Source organism: Mixophyes fleayi, chromosome 6 (assembly GCF_038048845.1).
Source record: "Mixophyes fleayi isolate aMixFle1 chromosome 6, aMixFle1.hap1, whole genome shotgun sequence".
NCBI lineage: Eukaryota > Metazoa > Chordata > Amphibia > Anura > Limnodynastidae > Mixophyes > Mixophyes fleayi.
Window position 1 is genome coordinate 169,094,693 of NC_134407.1, and position 21,611 is coordinate 169,116,303.

At 39.3% G+C, this 21,611-nt stretch overlaps 1 protein-coding gene across 1 annotated transcript; it reads right to left on the reverse strand.

The window, feature by feature from the left end:
- Positions 1-791: 791 nt before the first annotated feature.
- On the reverse strand, positions 792-8,441 carry LOC142160477 (keratin, type I cytoskeletal 42-like). Its single transcript, XM_075215358.1, has 8 exons — positions 8,217-8,441; positions 6,775-6,857; positions 6,214-6,370; positions 5,881-6,042; positions 4,737-4,862; positions 4,248-4,468; positions 2,019-2,053; positions 792-943 (listed from the first exon to the last, which is right to left on the reverse strand). The coding sequence occupies exons 1-8, from the start codon at positions 8,424-8,426 to the stop codon at positions 885-887; spliced, it is 1,053 nt and encodes a 350-aa protein (XP_075071459.1). The 5' UTR covers positions 8,427-8,441; the 3' UTR covers positions 792-884.
- Positions 8,442-21,611: the final 13,170 nt, after the last annotated feature.

The window sequence follows — 21,611 nt, forward strand, 5'->3', positions numbered from 1 at the left end:
AAGACAGGAAACGTTGGGCACGGGCACCCAATGCTCTACCAAATCTATGATTTGAGACATGTGCATCAGCAGGAATCAAAGTTTATTCAAGAAATAATAAGGCAGAAAAAACAAAATAAAAAATAGTGACAATACAGTCCAAGAGCCAACATTATCTGTGATACACAAGCCCAATAGAGCCTGTGAATGAGACCATTCTTGGTTTCCGTGATCACATACATTTTGCAATGGTCGTAAAGTATTAGGTTACAGCACAATAACTTTTTACTGGTGGGTGCTGGAAATATCTGCTGGGGTTTAATTAAATATTATAAACATACATTACGTCACCAACAAGGTGAGAAAAAAAATACAGTGAAACAAGTGAAATTCTGTTTCCAATTGTTAGTCTTATATCAAAAATGTTTCGGAACATCCTTAAATCAAAGCATTTATAAACCCAAGATAAATCCCTTGTCAATCAAGGACAAAGTGTGTATTATAGATTGCTATAGTAGACATGTCTAAAACACCCATATGGAATCATAAAAATAATCCATCTCAATAAGGCATCCTAGGTAAAGAGCTCACATTATTCCCGTTAAATTGTTTTTGTTTTTTAACAGCATGTATTTAAACCTGGAGCATCTTTACTATGCTAGAGAGACCTAAAATACTTATTCTCTTAAAATAAAAACCAGTAGAACACATTTATCGGAATACATAACATATTGCTGGTGCTCACCCTATGACCCATTGAAATAATCACTTGCTATATACCTTAATTGTCTAAAAATAAAGAAAGGCTACAAGAAAAGTAACATATCTAAGAAAAGAAAAGTATATAATAATTCTATTGGTTCACACTTGGTCTTCTTATATCTGCAGCGTGATGTAGATAGTTATTAGCATTTGGATTCATGGGCGTGCTCAGTTGTGTGATGTATCATTTTGTGGTGAGATCCTGGTAATAAAAAATGCAAAATGAACATACAATTTACTTTTTTGTAGTAACAAGGAAAACAAAACAATATTTGTGTCTCTTGGAAATACTTCTTGATAAAATATTTTAGACTGTAAGTTCCAATAGAACAGACACTGATGTGAGTGAGTAAGCGCTGCGGAATTAGTGGCTCTATATCAATAGCTGATGATAAAAATGCATCTGATTTTATTTCACCATTTTTTACTCATATTAAGAAATAAACATGGTATATAAATATATATTTGAATTGAACTGTCACAGTCAAAGACAGAGAAATGCTACATAGGGGTAGATTCATCTAGATTTCTGAAAAATAAAAATTGTGTATATTTGAGAATATGATAGCTAGAATCTGATTGATTGTTATATAGCAACACCTATACTTTTCCTTTTAGGAAAATTTGATATATCTACCCCATAAAGAAATTAAGTGGTTAGCACTTCTGCCTTACAGCACTGGGGTCATGAGTTCAATTCCCATCCATGGCCTTAACTGTGAGGATTTGTTTGTTCTGGCTGTGTTTGCGTGGTTTTCCTCCTGGTGCTCTGGTTTTCCCCCACACTCCAAAAACATACTGGTAGGTTAATTGGCTGCTAACAAATTGACCCTAGTCTGTGTCTGTGTTTGTGTATGTATGTTAGGGAATTAAGACTGTGAGCGCTGCGGAATTAGTGGCGCTATATAAATAAATGGTGATGATGAAGGGACTGATGTGAGTGGGGGAGCTCTGCGCAATTAGTGGTGCTATATCAATAGCTGATGATGATAATGTATGTGATTTTATTTGACCATATTTTACACATAATAAGAAATAAACCTGGACTATATATTGCACTGTCACAGTCAAAGACAGAGAAATGCTACATAGGGGTAGATTCATATAAATTTCTAAAAAATAAAAATGGAGTATATTTGAGAATATGAGAGAAAGAATCTGATTGGTTGCTATGGGCAACACCTCCACATTTCCTTTTTGGAAGGTTTGATGAACCTATACAATAGCATTTTAAAGTAAAAGAAATTAGAAATTAGAAAGTCCACTTATCCACTCACCATGTTTTCCACTTGACATGTGATTGTCTGCCAAACTGCGAAACAAATCAGACCATTAGTCTATTGAAGAAATACATTATTCTATCAGTCTATTGGTTATGTAGTGCACTACATAGTGAAAAACCTTTTGTGTATATCTTAAAGTATTGTACAAGGAGACAATCAGCTGAGCGGGTAAGAGCTGTAAGTGTCCTAGTTAGTCAGCTACAGGGCACCTAAAGGAGAGGAGCCACTATCAGTGTTGTGCTACACAGAGGGGCCATAAAAGGTGAGATATAAAAACAATAACATTAACAGAAGGGACACAGAGGAGAGGAGGAGTAGAAAGGGGTAGAAGGAAAGAAATAATTAACAGAGAAAACAAGAAAACTAGACCAAAATGGGTTGAGAGAGACAGATATTAAAATAAGAGAGATCGAGGGAGAGAGAGAGAGATCAATGTAAAGATAGAAAGAGACTTTAAGAAGATAGGAGACATAAAAAGACATCACCCGAATAAAGGAAACAAAAGGAATATATCATAGAAAGATTACATTCTTACCAAATAGATAGGAGAGCAGGTTGAGAAGGTAAGAGAGGGAAAAACTGACATAATATGAAAAGAAACATGTATACCTGATAGGAGCAAAATGTAGAACAGACTGACAGGCAGTGGGAGGTAAGAGTCAGTCAGTAAATTTAGATGTCAGACTAATAACATAGAAAAGTGGTCAGAATCAGTAGACAAACTGCAACAGCAGAGCATGATGCTGCCAAGACAAATAAAAGGAATATTGCTGAAGACCAATCCAACATCTATAAAATGGGAACCTAAGCTGCCAATCCAAAAGCATACACCAACTGAATCATCTGGATCATAACACCACTTTTCCCACTGATTTGATTTAAATGGAAGTTGCATACTCCACTCCCTAAAATTGTCTCCCTTGAATCCCTCCCTATTATTTTTCTGACCACATTGAGGCTTCCTTGATGTGCTGCAGCCCTTCCTGGCACTGGCTGAGGGCTCTGAGACATGGAGGAGAAGACCCATCCAGTGGAGCACATCAGTCATCACAAGTGCCATGAAGAGATAGAGGCATGACAGCTCAGGTGTGCTGCTTGCAGGGAGTGCTACCATTTTCAGACTATACTCAGGTGCCAGTGCAGGTCAAGTATGTCCCATGTCAGGGCTACATTTCCAGCATGGGTCCTTGGCAGTAGAGACTTATGATTAAAAGACAGCAACTGAAAACACTGCGAAAGCTTGTGTCATTGAGGGGACAGGAGAATTTAAAATAATGTTCAATCCATAAATTAAACAGTTTGTCCACCCTCCCAGTATAAAGTCAGGTAGTTGTATTTAACAGTGATGGGGGATTTGTCTGGAAGGGAGTACATAATAGGCTTGCTTTGACTTCAGCTTAATCACAAGCTGCTTTCTCTAGAGATATCACACCCCCCTCCGCACCAAATTTTAAGTGACCTATTTGCTGTCAAATACAGTGATTAAGTGTACGATGAGAGGTAGAAAAAATAATTTAAGTCTTTAATTTACAACTTCCAGCAGTCACAAGTGTGTACTGATTTTCCATGCTGCCACATTAAAATTTCTACATTGATTTATTACAAGAATAGTATTATTTATCACTTTTAAGGTCATTTGTAAAGCTATATATTAAATAGGATAGATAATAAAAGAATATAGAGACTGATCTTTTATAGTCATTTATTAGGGAAGTTAACAGGAGTAATTATTAATATTTTTGACTACTTCCCTCCCTTCCAATTCCTTTACCTAAATCCAATTAACATGGGTCAAACAATTAAAAGAGTCTAATTCATTGGGCTCTGGAACTTGTTGGGGTCTTGACTCTCTTAGCATAACAATGACATTCTCTCTCAGAAGCTAGGGAAAATATAATCGCCATTTATGACCACTGAACAGACCAGCACAGTTACGTTAGTTAACTAGTCGTTTAGAATTTCTAAACCGAGGATAAATCAATTTGTTGTACATTTCATATTCTAAACTCCAATATCTTTTTACACCTGATATGTAAAAGCTGTAAAAGTTTCCTCTAACAATTATATGGTCATCATAATTCTTAAGTGAAGGAAGCCTTAATTTAGCTATTCAGTGAGCGTTTATTAAGCTTACTACAAAACTGAGAAGTGTCAATTTAATGTAAATTTTAAGCCAGCATTACTGAACTGAATGGCAGCTGTATAATACATTGCTGAACTTACTGGATGTCATGTCCATCCAAGAGGCGTTTGTAGGTGGCGATCTCCATCTCCAGGTGGGTCTTCTGATCCATCAGGATCTTGTACTCATAGTTCTGACGTTCCAGATCAGATCTGATTTGAGCCAGCTGAGACTCCACATTATCGATCATAGCTTGTAACTGGGCGATTTGGGAACCATAAGTAGCTTGTGTCTCTGCCAAAGTGCATTCCAGGGCTGAAGTCTATATTTGAGAATTTGACAATAGCATAAAATAATGCACACAGAGAGCATGCAATGGACAATGGGTAATTTTTTTGCATCATTAAATGTTATTATCTATGGAGTTATTTGAGATAGGCCAACTGAACTATATCCACCAAATTGTGGTTTTCAAGCTCACTTTTTAAATGTTAGCCGCAACAGACATTTGTTACATGCCACCGCATCAGTATGTAATAGAAGACAAGGGAAAACTACTAATTATTAGAATTCCAACTATTTTTACATACCATGCTCAACTGGCTCTGCAGTTCAATTTCCAGGGTCTGGACACAGCGCTTCAGCTCAATGACCTCGGTTTGCACAGACTGGAGTTGCTGTGAGCCTGAAGCCACCTGACAATTTAGCTCTTCACTCTGCCAATACAATTAAAAGTGTTACAAAGGCAATGGATGGATGCTGCTAATAGAATGACCAATTTTCTTAGTGGTGCTTTAACAAAAGTAAAACCTGCTTTTTGTTTGTCTGAATATGCTGAAGAAACTGACTACTTAAATTTCCCAATGGAGCCAAGTATTGTTTTGTCATATGTACCAGGCATATATTTATGCTCACAATAGTGGATAATGGCATCAGGAACAGAATCTAGAATCATATCAAAGAAAGTGGAGCATGTATGACCTCTTCAATCAGTAATGTTAGTCTGGTGCGGGCGACTTACTCTTTGTTTCAATGAACTCAGGGCGATGTTCTCTAGAATTCCTGAAGCTTGATTAATGTTTGAATATCTACAAGTCAAGTGAGGGGCTCTTTGCATATTTTAATGAAGATGTAGCCTCAGAAAAACTGATTGGAGCCGGGCAATAAGCTGGGGGTATTGTTTGCATACCACTCACAGATCTTATTCTCCATCTGGGCATATTAGAAAATCATGAGTGTTTTTGTTGTGATATGGCATGAAAAAATGTGTGGACTGGTGGGTACCCATTATTGTTTGGTTGATACAATATGTTTAGTGTTTCACCTATAAGTTAATAAAAGCATTAGATATGAGAAATGCAATGCATGTTCAAGGAGTTAGGGCAGAGGTTCCCAAACTGTGCGCCTAGGCTCCATGGGGTGCCTCAGCGATCTCACAGGGGTGCCTCGGTCAGGGCCAGTGGTAAACAAGGCGGGGGACTACTTGGTAATTATTTTGGATTAGGGTGCCTTGAAAAAAATTAGGGTATATAATTCTAAGTATTTTTTACAACTAACAATTTTTCTTCCCTTCCTGTATTTTATTTGTTTAATCAACCATAGGATTTTCAATTGAATAAAAAAAAAGTGACAGGCAGTTTATGTGTCTTGGGTGTTTATTACTTTGCAATGGGTTATTATTATTCATTTAAAACAAAAATATAATTAATTATATTGAAACCAATAGTATTCTACCCTTTGTCTGAAAATATCATCAGCGTCTCTCAGGTTCCTCTCCATCAGGTTTTCATATTCATCCCGGATTTCAGACAGGGCTCTATTGAGGTCAATGGATGGGGCAGCATTCATTTCCACGTTGATTCTAGCCCCAAGCTGGGCACGAAGGCTGTTTACTTCCTAAAGAGATGAGAAATGTATACACAATAATACATAACAATGAGAGTAATGTAACACACAGATTATTTTTACTACAATAAATGTCTGGATCCAAGAAAATCTATTTTTTGCTCTCTTACCCTTCCTGAGGTTTATTTTTACATTTCTCTAGGTTTTATAACTGAACATTACCTCTTCATGATTTCTTTTCATCTCCTGCAATTCTTCCTGGAGGCTCTGAACTTGCATCTCCAGGTCACATGTCTCCTGGTTCAGTCCATCTAGCACTCTGCGCAGAGCGTTTCCATCAGATTCAGCACTATTACTCATACGCCGTTCAATCTCATACCTGGAGAGTACAAAGCAGCCTTATTAATTTACTAGCTTAATAGGCAAACCCGGCACAAGTGTAGGAAAGCATTATTTAGGGTGAAGCATTGAATGTAATATTTTTTATTTTATTAGCTTTTTTGCTTTTTAGTGCAACTTGGTTTTTACCATACACAAAAGAACGGCATCATCATTTTCAATCCACAATTGCACATTTAGGGTGTTATCTACCAGATCCTCTTCATTTCATAGTCAGTGTGTAAATTACTGCAAATTCTTCATCTAACATATCCTACCCCTAGTCATAACAGGGTCATCTTCCCTCTTGTAGTAAAATCAGTTTGCCTTTATAATACCTTTCTAGCAAATACTGTGTACATAGCAGACATGATATAGTGAAACATGTAATAATAAAATATATACTTGTCACGGAAGTCATCAGCAGCCAGTCTGGCATTGTCAATCTGTAGAACAATCCTGGCATTGTCTGTTGTAGCTGCAGAAATCTGTAAAAGATATTAACCCATGACGCTCAATGACATGATGTAGTTGCTTTGCTGAATTAGGCCCTCATTTAGAGATGAATGTCCTTTTTCTTGTATAAAATACACTTTTTTGTACTTCTATACTGCACACAAAAAATGCATCCGTAAATGTCTGCATGCAGATTCAGCAATCTTATATTTACGACTTCTTATATTTAGAGAGGAGGAATGGAGGAGGGATGGGGGTCAAACATAAGCTAAGGTGGAAGATACGCTTTTCAGCGGGCATATATCTTGTGGGTGTTTCATCTCTGCTGCAAAGATGTGTTGATGATGATCATCATCAAAACAGACCTTTGCATTGATGAATTAATTAAAAATAATTAATTAAACAGATGATTTAATTACATGAATTAAAAAAACTGTGCTTCCTCTTTGCCAACAAAAATGATCCATGCACCATCGTTCATATCCTGGGTTGGTTGCCACTAATGCGGGGAGAATGAACAGTATGAGCTACCCCTGCAGAAGTCGAAATCAGCACCAGGCTATGACATGCTGGGCTGGTCCCACTATAACAGGGAAACCCACAGTGTGGGGTCCCCCTATTATAGTTGGACACAGCTGCAGCCTGTTCAGCACAGAGATGAATTCCCAATAGAATCAGGCTGGCAACCAAAATACACTTTAATCCTAGCAAAAAAACCAACCCCTTGCTGAATGCACAGGAGCTCCTACCAAAACCCCTGTGCAGTGGGTATTAATAAGCTGTTAAACTTGAAAACAAAACATTTTTGTAGGTGGTATTACTGGTCCCAGAAAATAAAAATTTATTTATTTAATTGAACATTAAATCACCAGTGATCATCAAGCTGATGAAAATGACTAGCCTCTCTACAGCATCATGATAAGCTTACAGTATCTTGATACACTTTAAACATATCTTCATTCAGATGCATTTAACATACTATGTTGAGTTGCATGTACCTTAAGATATGTACATCCCAGAATGAACACATAAGTGTGTGATTTTTTTTCCTGCATGCATTTTGCATCTACATTTTGGATGCAAATGAGTCTAACACTACATGAGGTCCATAGTTTTTAATTTTAGATGAGCAAGGATATGATTAGTTTTATACTGTTGTACATATTTTTGAGAAGCAAATAAATACAGTGAATGCATATGTACTAGTTTGTTATATTGCTGCTAATCCTATAGCTGAAATTAAAGGTTACATACGATTTTGTATCTTTATCATCATCATCATCATCATCTATATATCTTTAGTAAAATGTCATAAGATGCAAATTGATTACTTATCGTTGCTAATCATATTGATTTTCTTTTACCTGAAAAATACTTTTCTGATAGTTTACCTGGTTCTGGAGGTCTGAAATAATTCTGAAGTACTGACTGGAGTCGGGCAATGAGCTGGTGGCATTGTTTGCATACCACTCACAGATCTTCTTCTCCAGTTGGGCATTTTCCTCTTCTAGAGCACTGACTTTATCCAGGTAGGATGATAAGCGATCATTCAATATCTGCATGGTTTGCTTCTCATTGATATTGAGCAGGCTATCATTCATCCAACCACCATGGCCTCCAGAGCTGTAATGTGTAGCATGACTATGGCCTCCATGATGATTGATAGATGGGTGCTTGGAGACTGCTTTACAACTTGATCCACCATAGCCACTGAAAGCTTTGTGGTGGCCTTGATGATGGGACATATTGGATCCTCCATAATGGACTTTATGGGAGCCTCCATTATGTGACAAATTAGAGCCTCCATGATGGGAAATGTGAGAACCTCCATGATGGGAATTTCCAAGATGAGATGAGCCAACATGAGATTTATGGAAGCCGCCATGATGAGAAAGATGTGATTTATTATGATGGATCAAATGAGATACTCCTCCGGCATGTGACAAATGGGAGCCTCCATGATGGGAATTTTGAGAACCTCCATGACACAAGTTGTTGGAACTTCCATGATGGGACATATGTGATCCCTTTCCATAATGGGATCCTCCATGATGAGCTGTTGAAAAATGACTGAACACTTTGGGACAATGCCCTCCTGTGTGGTAGCCTCCTTTTAGGGCTCCAATTAAAGAATAGCTGTGCTTGGTGTTATGTCTCATGGTGATGGTGGAGAGCAATGAAGTTGGAAACACAAATTACAGGATCTTAGTCTATGAATGAAGTGCTGTGTTGCCTGCTTTGGCTTTCTATTTATAGATAGAGAAAGAGGCGTTGAAGAAATCTGGACAATCTTTATGTGCTTTTGCTAGCGTCATGTATGGGTTCTGCATTATTGACCAATCAATTTTAGGTTGAACAACTGGGGTTTGTTTTTTATAAGGAATAGTGCTTACGTAAGGTGGAGAGGGTCCTTGTACATTTATTATTATGCAGCACATCAGACATTTCCACACCCTGATAAACTACATAAACTCTGAGTTTATTTCAAGATGAAAAGTAATGAAATTATTGTTAACCTATGACAAATTTTAATACCTGAGTAATACATTTATAGGGCATGCTTTACATTCTCTTTTACGACCAGTGATTAAGGTGATGTTTTAATGAATGACTAAGGAAAACTAAAGACGAACTATATCTATCTATCTATCTATCTATCTATCTATCTATCTTTCTCTTTGCCTATCTACATGAGTAAATGTTGTGTTGAAAGCTGTGTTTCTTAGGAGCTGGTTGCACTCACAAGCCTGTGACATTCCCTGGCTTGTGCATTAACAAACGTGCTCTCCTCTGAATTGTGCACCCACACACCTGTGCCCTTCACTGTTTTGTGCACCCACACATCTGTGCCCTGCCCTGACATTTGCTCACATAAACCTGTGCTCTTTCCTCAACTGAGCACCTACACACCTGTGTGCACCCCTTACCATTACAACCAGACATGTGCCCTTCACTTACTTGTAAGCCAACAAAGATGTGCTATCCCCTGAATTGTGCACCAACACACATAGCTGTTGTTCTCTCTTCACTATAATATTCTCTTTAGCCTGAATATAATCAGACAGACAGCATAACCTTTCCTACTTCAATGTTGTTTATTCAAGTAGTTAAGAATGTTATAATTCAAGTGGTAAAACTGTAATACAGAAATAAGGAAATACATTTACAACATGAACAAATGTATTGTAATGCAAACATGAAAACACATGACAAGAGTGCATAACTAGGGAGCAATCTTACCATTGATGCTGTGCTTAGGGGAGAGATATACTGCACCTCTTGCTTCTAGCATGTAATATCTAAAATGGAGGCCGTAGCTACCCATGGTGCTTTGGTGAATAAACTACAGAGGCTCTGAGAGTTCAATTTAAGTTAATATCAGATGGAGTTTACCAGATGGAGTTTACACAGAATACATACATATATAAATACATAACTGCTGAAGGCATAACACTCCCCACCTGGTATCAATTGATGCCACCACTTAAGTCCTCTGAAGGTAACAACAAGATTAGCTCAGAAACTGGTCTAAGAAATAACTTAGTCTCTCCGTGCTTGCAAATCTTGACTTTGACCTTACGGACCTTCCCATCTTTGCTTGGGAATGTTTTGGTGACAAGACTTAAAGGCCACTCATTGCGCTGTGATTGACAATCTCTGGCGAGCACAATGTCACCAGGTTTTAAGTTAGGTTTGGCAACTTGCCACTTGTCCCTTGATTGCAGCGTAGAGATGTACTGTCTCTTCCATCTGTCCCAGAAGGTGTTTGCAAGACTTTGTACTTGCCTCCATTGACGTTTATATAAGTCTTTGGTGTTGAACTCTCCAGGAGGAGCATGGAGAGTCCCAATTTTCTGGGTAAGAAGAGTGGCAGGTGTAAGCAGGAATGGGTCTTCTGGGTCATTAGAAACTGAAGTCAGAGGTCTAGCATTGACAATAGCTGAGACTTCAGCCATGAAGGATTGTTAAACACTCGTGAGTGAGTCTTGCAGTTCCTACTTGTAAGAAGATGGAATCAAGGATTCTGCGAATTATACCGATCATTCTTTCCCAGGTCCCTCCCATATGAGAAGAATGAGGTGGGCTGAAGGTCCATGCACAACCCTGTTCACTAAGGTATCTCTGCACACCTTTCGTGTCGATGTTCGAGCAAATTTGTAGTTCTTTGGCTGCTCCAACGAAGTTAGTGCCTCTGTCGGAGCGGATGTGTTTTATAGGACCACGGATGGCAATAAGACGTCTGAGAGCATTAATGAAGCTTGAAGTGTCCATTGATTCTATGACTTCATTATTGAACAGCTCTGATAGCCATACAGGTGAATACAACTGCCCAGCGCTTACTGCTCACATTCGCCCCTCTTGTATGTCGGGTGATGACAGTCCAGGGACCAAATACATCAAGACCAACGCTAGAAAAGGGAGGTTCTGTACTAAGCCTGTCTGCTGGAAGATTGGCCATTTTCTGAGTTTGAGAAGTACCACGAAGTCTGCGACAAGTGATACATTTGAAGATTATGTTACTTACACGTCGATTTGCTCCAATAATCCAGAACCCAGCTGATCATAGAGCCCCTTCGGTAAATAATCGTCCCTGATCTTTGACTTCATTGTGATAGTGTTGCACAATTAAAGAAGTAACGTGGTGACTTCCAGGAATGATTAATAGATGTTTCTCATTGGATTCTAAGTTTGCTTATTCAAGGCGACCTCCTACTCTCTGCAAATTATGCTTGTCGTGGAATGGGTCTAGCTTCTTCAGGGCGCTGTCTCTAAGAATAGGTTTTCCACTGGTAATACAGTCAATATCTCTAGTATAGGCTTGACGTTGCACAACACGGATAATGAGGTTCTTGGATTGTTGTGTCTCTGTTACTATGTAAGTATTTTGACAGTGATGCCAACCCTTACATCCATTTGCATTTACATGTGTGGTGTTTTTAAATGGCCGAGCTATGTGGGTTAGGCAAGTTAAAGCTCTGACAAGCGATTTCCAAGTTGAGAACCTTTGAAATCTGTGAGGCTCCAATTGACAATCTGAAATTGTGGTATGGATTGTAGTCACTTGTGTACGGATTTCAACATCTGAGTCTGCGTCTACTAACTCAAATGTGTGGCTTTCTGGATTGCTCCAATCTGCTTTGTACAAGAATTCAGGTCCTGTGAGCCATGAAGTGTCTTTAAGGAGATTGGCTGTGACAGCTCTTGTAGCGTGGTCTGCAGCATTGTGAACAGTATATACATAATGCCACTGTTTTGGATTGGTAGATCTCCTAATCCGTAGCACTCGATTGCTGACATAAACATGAAATCGTCTGGTCTCATTGTTAATGTAGCCTAACACTACTTTACTGTCTGTGTAGAATTCTGCTTCTGCAAGCTTAATAGGCAACTCTGATGCGATGTGTTCAGCTAACTCAACGGCTAGTATTGGAGCACAAATTTCCAGTCTGGGTACGGTGTGCTCTGGTTGTGGTGCTAACTTTGCTTTGCCCATAACAAACCCGATATGACATTGTCCTTTTATGTCCACAGTTTTAAGATATTCAACAGCTGCTACTGCTTTAACTGAAGCATCAGAGAATACACAGAGTCTCTGGTTCTGTACCTCTGTATATTTTAGGATGGGAGCTATCTCAGCATGGCCATTCTCAAATATTTTGTCCATGAAAGGGAAGAAGTGATTTGTTATCTCTGGCCTCAAGTGAAAGTTACTTTTAAGTGAAGAGATGCGTTTAAGTACTTGTTCACTGTTGTTAGGTAGGCAAGATCTGTGGGTTCTAAAGGGTAGAGGTGCAACACAGCTGCTTGCCTCATCTTTGACTAGTTCATTCTGCATTATTCCTAAGAATTGTTTGTCCTCAATTGACATTGCCACCTGATCATCCTTCTGTGTTCTTTGGAAGACTGTGCACCCTAGATGATCTTGGTAGTTGTCACAGATGTGATTTGTCACTAGAGGAGTCTATGACAGGACAGTGTGGCAATTCTTTTATGAGAAAGCGATTGTGACATGGTTGGAAAATAGAAGGATGTCCTTTTCCCAAGGTATGGGTAAGCATGCTGTTAACAGAAGATGGTCTGTGTACGTTTCCCAGACATACATCTCCTATGAGCATAAGGTGCATTGTGTGGACCGTTGATCTGGCTTCTGACTTTGTGGACCCCTAAGATATCTCTCCCTATGAGTAGAATTATCTGTGCTTGAGGGTCCATTTCTGGTAACAGGTGTGCTATACGTTTCAAGTGTGCATGATGAATAGCTGCATCGGGTGTAGGAATTTCAGACCTGTTATCTGGGATCTGGTTGCACTCAGTGATAGTTGGTAAGGGAAGACAAATCTTTCCATCCATGGACTCAACTTGATAGCCAGTAGCTCTCCACCCTGTTGTCTCAAAACTCCCTGCACAAGTCTTTAAGGAGTAAGGAGTGTTGGGGCCTTTGATACTAAAGATTTCAAAGAAGGTTGATCTGGCTAAAGACTTGTTACTTTGATCGTCTAGGATTGCGTAGAGTTTGACAGCTTTGTCTGGCTGGCCCTCTTGGTAGACTCTTACTAAACAGATTTTGGAACAAGATCTGCCGCTTATGGCTTCTTTGCAGACTTCAGTACATTGTGAAGTGATCTCTGGTGTGACTGTAGTAGTGTTCCTTCCCTCTCCACTGTGCTCCCCGCCATGCTCGGTGTCACCTTGACTGTGTAATAAAGTCCATGGGGGAGGCCCAGGGTGTAGAGCTGTGTTGTGATCTGTGCTGTTGCACTCTGTGCAGTTGACACTGACCTTACAGTCCTTGGCGAAGTGAGATGTTGAAGAGCAGCACTTGTAGCAGATGTCGTTTTCTGGAAGGAAGGCTTTGCGGTTCTCCAGGGACTTCTCTCTGAAGGTTCTGCATTTCAGGAGAGGATGTGGTCTCCGATGTAGAGGGCACTGTTTGCTAGGATCCTTGTCTTTAGTCTCTTGACTGATATATCTGGAAGACCTGTGGAAGGAATCTGGAGGATACACATTAGTCTTGTGAACTGCAACTGATGTTTTGCGTGGGCTAGGTAGTATTGGGGTAGCACCTGATAGGGTAAAGGCAAAACTAGGATCGTTTCTGACCTTAGCTAGCTGGTGTACAAAGTCCACAAAAACAGAGAATGGGGGAAATGGCACATTGTTCCGCTGTTTGTATTTGGAGCCATAAGTGACCCATTGTTCCTGCAGATTGTAAGGTAGCTTTTGAACTATGAGGTTAATGCCTCTGGCTGTGTCAAGGTAGGCAAGTCCTGGTAAGTCTCCTTCAGACTTGGCTACTTGAAGCTCCATTAATAAGTCACTCAGTTCTCTAAGTCTCTAGTAGCCCTTGTTAGGTAATATAGGGAAATCATCAATTCTTTTGAATAGTGCACCTTCTATTGCTTCTGGTGAGCCATAACATTCCTCAAGTCTATCCCAGATCATTTTAAGGCCAGACTCTGGGTAGTTTATATTAATTGCTCTGATCCTTTTAGCATGTTCAACAGACTCATTTCCAAGCCATTTAATTAAGAGGTCTATCTCCTCGCTATATGAAAGGTCTAAGCCTCTGATTGCATTTAGGAAGGAGGATCGCCAAGCTCTGAAGCTCTCAGGTCGATCATTAAACTTTGAAAGTCCTTGTGTTACTAGCTCTCTTCTTGCAAGAAACTTGGCAAAGTCTAGTGTGTCCTGGTTGGCTCTAGGATGTGCTGTCGGTGTATGAACATAGTGAGCAAGTGGTGTGTGGTCATACCTGCTAGGATTGTCTGTTTCCAGCCGGCTTGTGTCATGCCACTTTTGTCTGTAGGAGGCGCTGCCTTTGTTGTAGTTTACAGACTCAAACTCTTGGTGTGCGGGAGGAATGTTCCTCGTGGGTTCACCTTGTGTAGAATTCTCTTGCTTGTAAATTTGCGGTTTGTTGTTCACATGTGGTTTCACTGTACAGCGTGTTAGACTTTTTTCAATGATAAATTCTGTTTGCATACCTTTTGCTTCTGGAGAATTGCTACTCATTTTGGAGACTTGATGGACATATTCTGATGTGCGTTGCAGTGGATCTTGGGATCCTAGCTCTGAGTCAAGTACATTGATGGTGCCTTTTATATCAGGGCGATCTGCAGTCTCCAAGAAGTCTGCTTCAGCAATGGCAGCTGCGGCTTCCTTTTCTGCAGCAAGATTTTCCATAATTGCCTCTAAGCGTAATTTCTCTACTGTCATTTCTGCCTACTGACGTGATTTCTCTGCCTCCAATCGTGATTTCTCTATTGTCATTTCTGCCTCCTGATGTGATTTCTCTATTTTCAATTGCATTTCTTGCTCTGCAAAGTTGGAGCGTACATTCGCGGCTACAGCTTTTGCGCGGGAAATGATGGCTGCGTTGGTGACAAATGAAGATTTTGAGGAACCACAGGTGCTAAGGGGAGAGATATACTGCACCTCTTGCTTCTAGCATGTAATATCTTAAATGGAGGCCGTAGCTACCCATGGTGCTTTGGTGAATAAACTACAGAGGCTCTGAGAGTTCAATTTAAGTTAATACCAAGCTGACCACTAGATGGAGTTTACACAAAATACATACATATATAAATACATAACTGCTGAAGGCATAACACCTGTACTCTTCCCTGTCATATGCAGGCACAAACCTCTGCCCTGCATTGACTTGAGCACCTGCATACCTGTGCCCATACCTAGCTTGTGCACTGTATTGAATAGAAAGGAATTCCAGTTATAAGAATTAACAAATAATATATTTGTGGGGAATAAGGCCTAAGCATAACTGCAGTGTAAACATTGTATATCAAATGGATCCATTGAGCTATTCTGTAAACTAAGGTATAAAATGTGAAGATAGAAGAACTGATGCTTGTTTACATAGTTTACATAGCTGGTGGCAGTGCAGAGATTTGTGGAATTGTGAGCCTGTGTTGGGGAGGGACCAGCTAAATCTGTAACCTAAGAGAGAGGTGTGTGCGAGATTTAGGCTGGAATCCTCTGTGTTCTCTTACAGTAAGCTTCCAAGTCATGAGTACGCAGAGGGCGGTTTGTGACATGCAAATTTAGTCAGGAGTGGTTTACTGATGAAATTGCAGTGATTTAATCTACAACTGATTTGTTATATGATAAAATCATAAATCAGGGATTGGCTACAGACAGCTATCCTTGACATGCACAAATAAACCTATGCTCTCCCCTGAGTTGTGCACCTACACACCTCTGCACACCACTGACTTGTGCACCCACATATCTGTGCCCTAACCTGAGTTAAGCACCCACATACCTGTGCCCTTCCCTGTCTTGTGTGCCCACACATCTCTGCACTAGCCTGTATCCACACACCTATGCCCTGGCCTAAATTGTGCACACACAAACATGTTCCCTGCCCTGACTTCTGAAATCCATATACTTGTGCCCTCCCCAAACTTGTGCACCCACACACCTGTGCCCTCCCAAGAACTGTGCACCCATACATCTGTGCCCTTCCCTTATATGTGCACCCATGCAATTGTGCCTCAGTTGACTTGTGCACCAATATACCTGTGCGGTGCCATGACTTTTGCTCATATAAACCTGTGCCCTTTCCAGATTTGTGCACCCACACACCTGTCCCCACCCCTGACTTGTGCACCCTCCTACCTGTGCCATCCTCTGGCTTGTGCACACACAGATCTGTGTCCAGCCCTTGGCACCTAAACACAATGCCTTCTTCTGACTTGTGCACCTTCCCTCTTGTGCCCTCCCCTGACTTGTGCACACATACATGGGTTCACTCCCCTGACTTGTGCACACATACATTTGTGCCCTCCCAAGAACTATGCACCCACACACCTTTGCCAACCCTGACTTGTGCAGCCACAAACTTGTGCTCTCCCCTTTCCTGAAATGCTCAGACACACACCCGTGCCCCATCTGACTTTTGCAGCCACAAACTTGTGCCCTCTCCTGTTTTGAATTGTGCACCCACGCACCTATGCCCACTCTAGATTTGTGCACACACAATCCTGTGTCCTCCCCTTTCTTGCGCACCCACATACCTGTGCCCTGTCCTGAACTGTGCACCTGCACACCAGTATCCATCTCTGACTTGCGCAGTGACACACTTGTGCCCTCCCCCAAACTTGTCCATCCACACACCTCTGCCCTACCCTGATCTTTCCACCAGGAAGCCTGTGACCTTCTCTGATTTTAGCTCACATAAACCTGTGACCTCGCCAGATTTGTGCACCCAAATACCTGTGCCATTACCTGTATTGTGCACCCACACACTGTCCTAGCCTTACTTGTCTATCTACACACATGTACACTAGCCTGAATTGTGAACTATTGAAACAAAATAATAGTTTTTTTATTTTGACAAGGGGCCTTATAAATAACTATAAGATTAATGGGGCACTATATATTATCAATATATATTACAACTATACCTACTGGGGCCACATGAATATTATTAATATCATACTTGCCAACCTTATGTTGGCCGGGTCCGGGAGTTCCTGAAGGGCAGGAGGAGTGTATGGGTGGAGGGGGCGGGATTTCACAATTTGCGTCATTTTGAACCTGCACCCGAAGATGTAATGCCTGTTTTGGGTCTTAAAGACCCCAAACAAGCATTAAATCACTGGTGGCGGGGCCAATATGACACACTTCACTAAGGCGACGCCCCATTCGCTAGTACATTTCGGCTCAAATTTTATTTAAGTGGGCAGATGGGCCAGATGCGGGAGAATCGCCAGCACTCCTGGGAATCCGTGAGACCTACCCGAAATTCAGGAGTCTCACGGACATTCCAGGAGAGTTGGCATGTATGATTAATATACCTACTATTGGCATTACATATTCTAACTTTAGCTACTAAGAGCACTCTATATTATTACTATACCTAATGGAGGCTCTGCAAGTTATTACTATAGCTAACAGGGGTAATATTATTTATTTATTTAACAAGGAGTCAACTGCATGTCCTAGTGCATGCTAACATTTTTAGGGCCATATAAGCAGTCATTGCATTTCAAAATATTTGTCCTGACTAAGGGTACCAGGAGATGACAAACAAATACATGGGGGTAAATTACTAAAGTACGGTTTAATCTTATGGGTCCAAATTCATTTTTGAATAATACTATTGAATTGCGTGAAGGGGGTAACACTTATTATTTCATGATGGGGATATCATTTGCACTGCACACTTTTGGCACTACAAGTGGCAACGTGCACCTTTGCACTAATAAATACTAGCACTTGCAGTGCCACAAGTGTGCAGTATACAAGGTGCCACTCTCATCTAATGATAAGTGTTGCCCTTTCTTATAATTATATATTACTGATCCCTTAATATTTTCATAAAATAATTTTGCTCTCTTTATTTATTCATAAAACAAGTTAACCCGTGCATGATACTCATGCATTCTAGTCAAATCAAGCTACTTAAGGTGTTAAAAAGGTTCTTGTCATCTTCAACGCCACACACACACTCCGATAGGCTTTTATATATTAGATAATGCTAAGAATTTAGTAGGTCAGTGTAGTATATAACTCCGTCCAGCAGGTGGGGCTGCAGCTTGAGCACTCTGTCACCCGGTAGTTTTTTCCTCACAAACACACACACAGACACTAACACACGCCGCTAGGCTTTTATATATTAGATAATATAGCCCCATTTATAAACTTATAATTTTACTACCATAAGATCATTATGAATTATTTTTGTCACTTAAATCAATAAATAATATTGGCCTCATTATTAATATGTATATTGGGCCCGCTTTTATGTCCTGAATGGCCACATAGCTCAACCGGTGACCATTCAAAATAAAATGCGGGTTAGCCAAAACCGAGTGCGGTTTTGACTAAACAGGATGAGGTTTTGGTGTTTGCAAACTGCCACGTATCGCATGAGGTTTGAGTTTTCAGCCTCCAAAATCGTTCAGAAGTAAAGTTCTCGCCTTGGAGCAGAAAACTGCAAGAGATATGTGGCGGTTTGTAAACCGCACAGAAAACAAACTTTAATAAATTTATTACCCCATGATGTCTTATCATTCTCATGATTTATTTAGGATTTAAAAGAAGACTAAACCACAAAGTATTTTAGAATAAATACAGAAAGGTTTAAATTAATGAAAGTGGGGGTAGTAATCAGGACTTTTTAATTTTGACCTTTCGAATTGCACATCATCTGTAGTATCCTCTAGCCCACAAATATAGGGGCAGATTGATTTTCTGGGTGTTTCCAATGACGCAAAGGGGGAGATCACTTACGCAAAGGAGCATTGCTGGTTCTCTTTTTTGCAGTTATGTAAAGCTACAATATCTTATGGAATTTTGGGACATTATAGTTTTGAAGTACAGTTCCAAGTTACATTCATGTTACTCTTTATATGTTACAAAGGGTTATAGCACTTCCAATGTCTTAAACTAGTCCTGCATGTTAATCCAACAATACCAAGTTTATTCTCAGCTTTAACATTTTCAGCAGTGAAGACAGGAAACGTTGGGCACGGGTACCCAATGCTCTACCAAATCTATGATTTGAGACATGTGCATCAGCAGGAATCAAAGTTTATTCAAGAAATAATAAGGCAGAAAAAACAAAATAAAAAATAGTGACAATACAGTCCAAGAGCCAACATTATCTGTGATACACAAGCCCAATAGAGCCTGTGAATGAGACCATTCTTGGTTTCCGTGATCACATACATTTTGCAATGGTCGTAAAGTATTAGGTTACAGCACAATAACTTTTTACTGGTGGGTGCTGGAAATATCTGCTGGGGTTTAATTAAATATTGTAAACATACATTACGTCACCAACAAGGTGAGAAAAAAAATACAGTGAAACAAGTGAAATTCTGTTTCCAATTGTTAGTCTTATATCAAAAATCTTTCGGAACATCCTTAAATCAAAGCATTTATAAACCCAAGATAAATCCCTTGTCAATCAAGGACAAAGTGTGTATTATAGATTGCTATAGTAGACATGTCTAAAACACCCATATGGAATCATGAAAATAATCCATCTCAATAAGGCATCCTAGGTAATGAGCTCACATTATTCCCGTAAAATTGTTTTTGTTTTTTAACAGCATGTATTTAAACCTGGAGCATCTTTACTATGCTAGAGAGACCTAAAATACTTATTCTCTTAAAATAAAAACCAGTAGAACACATTTATAGGAATACATAACATATTGCTGGTGCTCACCCTATGACCCATTGAAATAATCACTTGCTATATACCTCCATTGTCTAAAAATAAAGAAAGGCTACAAGAAAAGTAACATATCTAAGAAAAGAAAAGTATATAATAATTCTATTGGTTCACACTTGGTCTTCTTATATCTGCAGCGTGATGTAGATAGTTATTAGCATTTGGATTCATGGGCGTTCTCAGTTGTGTGATGTATCATTTTGTGGTGAGATCCTGGTAATAAAAAATGCAAAATGAACTTACAATTTACTTTTTTGTATCGCAAAAGCAACATAATAATTACAAATTCATCTTACACTAAATGGCAAATCAGTGACAATTCATCAGTCCAAACATGAGTTATGATTGGACGAATGATGATTCTAAATGTAAAAGATATGGCATAGAATGAAAAACAATGTATGAGTAATCATATGTGTTTCATAGGCTCAATTACACCTTTATGTTTTATGTTTAGTCAAATAAAATATGCAGCATAATATACAAACAATATACAAACAAGTGGAAAAAAAGTGCAATTTGAATAATTTTTTTAAAAAAAGTAACAAGGAAAACAAAACAATATTTGTGTCTCTTGGAAATACTTCTTGATAGAATATTTTAGACTGTAAGTTCCAATAGGACAGAGACTGATGTGAGTGAGTAAGCGCTGCGGAATTAGTGGCTCTATATCAATAGCTGATGATAAAAATGCATCTGATTTTATTTCACCATTTTTTACTCATATTAAGAAATAAACATGGTATATAAATATATATTTGAATTGAACTGTCACAGTCAAAGACAGAGAAATGCTACATAGGGGTAGATTCATCTAGATTTCTGAAAAATAATAATTGTGTATATTTGAGAATATGATAGCTAGAATCTGATTGATTGTTATATAGCAACACCTATACTTTTCCTTTTAGGAAAATTTGATAAATCTACCCCATAAAGAAATTAAGTGGTTAGCACTTCTGCCTTACAGCACTGGGGTCATGAGTTCAATTCCCATCCATGGCCTTAACTGTGAGGATTTGTTTGTTCTGGCTGTGTTTGCGTGGTTTTCCTCCTGGTGCTCTGGTTTTCCCCCACACTCCAAAAACATACTGGTAGGTTAATTGGCTGCTAACAAATTGACCCTAGTCTGTGTCTGTGTTTGTGTATGTATGTTAGGGAATTAAGACTGTGAGCGCTGCGAAATTAGTGGCGCTATATAAATAAATGGTGATGATGAAGGGACTGATGTGAGTGGGGGAGCTCTGCGCAATTAGTGGTGCTATATCAATAGCTGATGATGATAATGTATGTGATTTTATTTGACCATATTTTACACATAATAAGAAATAAACCTGGTCTATATATTGCACTGTCACAGTCAAAGACAGAGAAATGCTACATAGGGGTAGATTCATATAAATTTCTAAAAAATAAAAATGGAGTATATTTGAGAATATGAGAGAAAGAATCTGATTGGTTGCTATGGGCAACACCTCCACATTTCCTTTTTGGAAGGTTTGATGAACCTATACAATAGCATTTTAAAGTAAAAGAAATTAGAAATTAGAAAGTCCACTTATCCACTCACCATGTTTTCCAC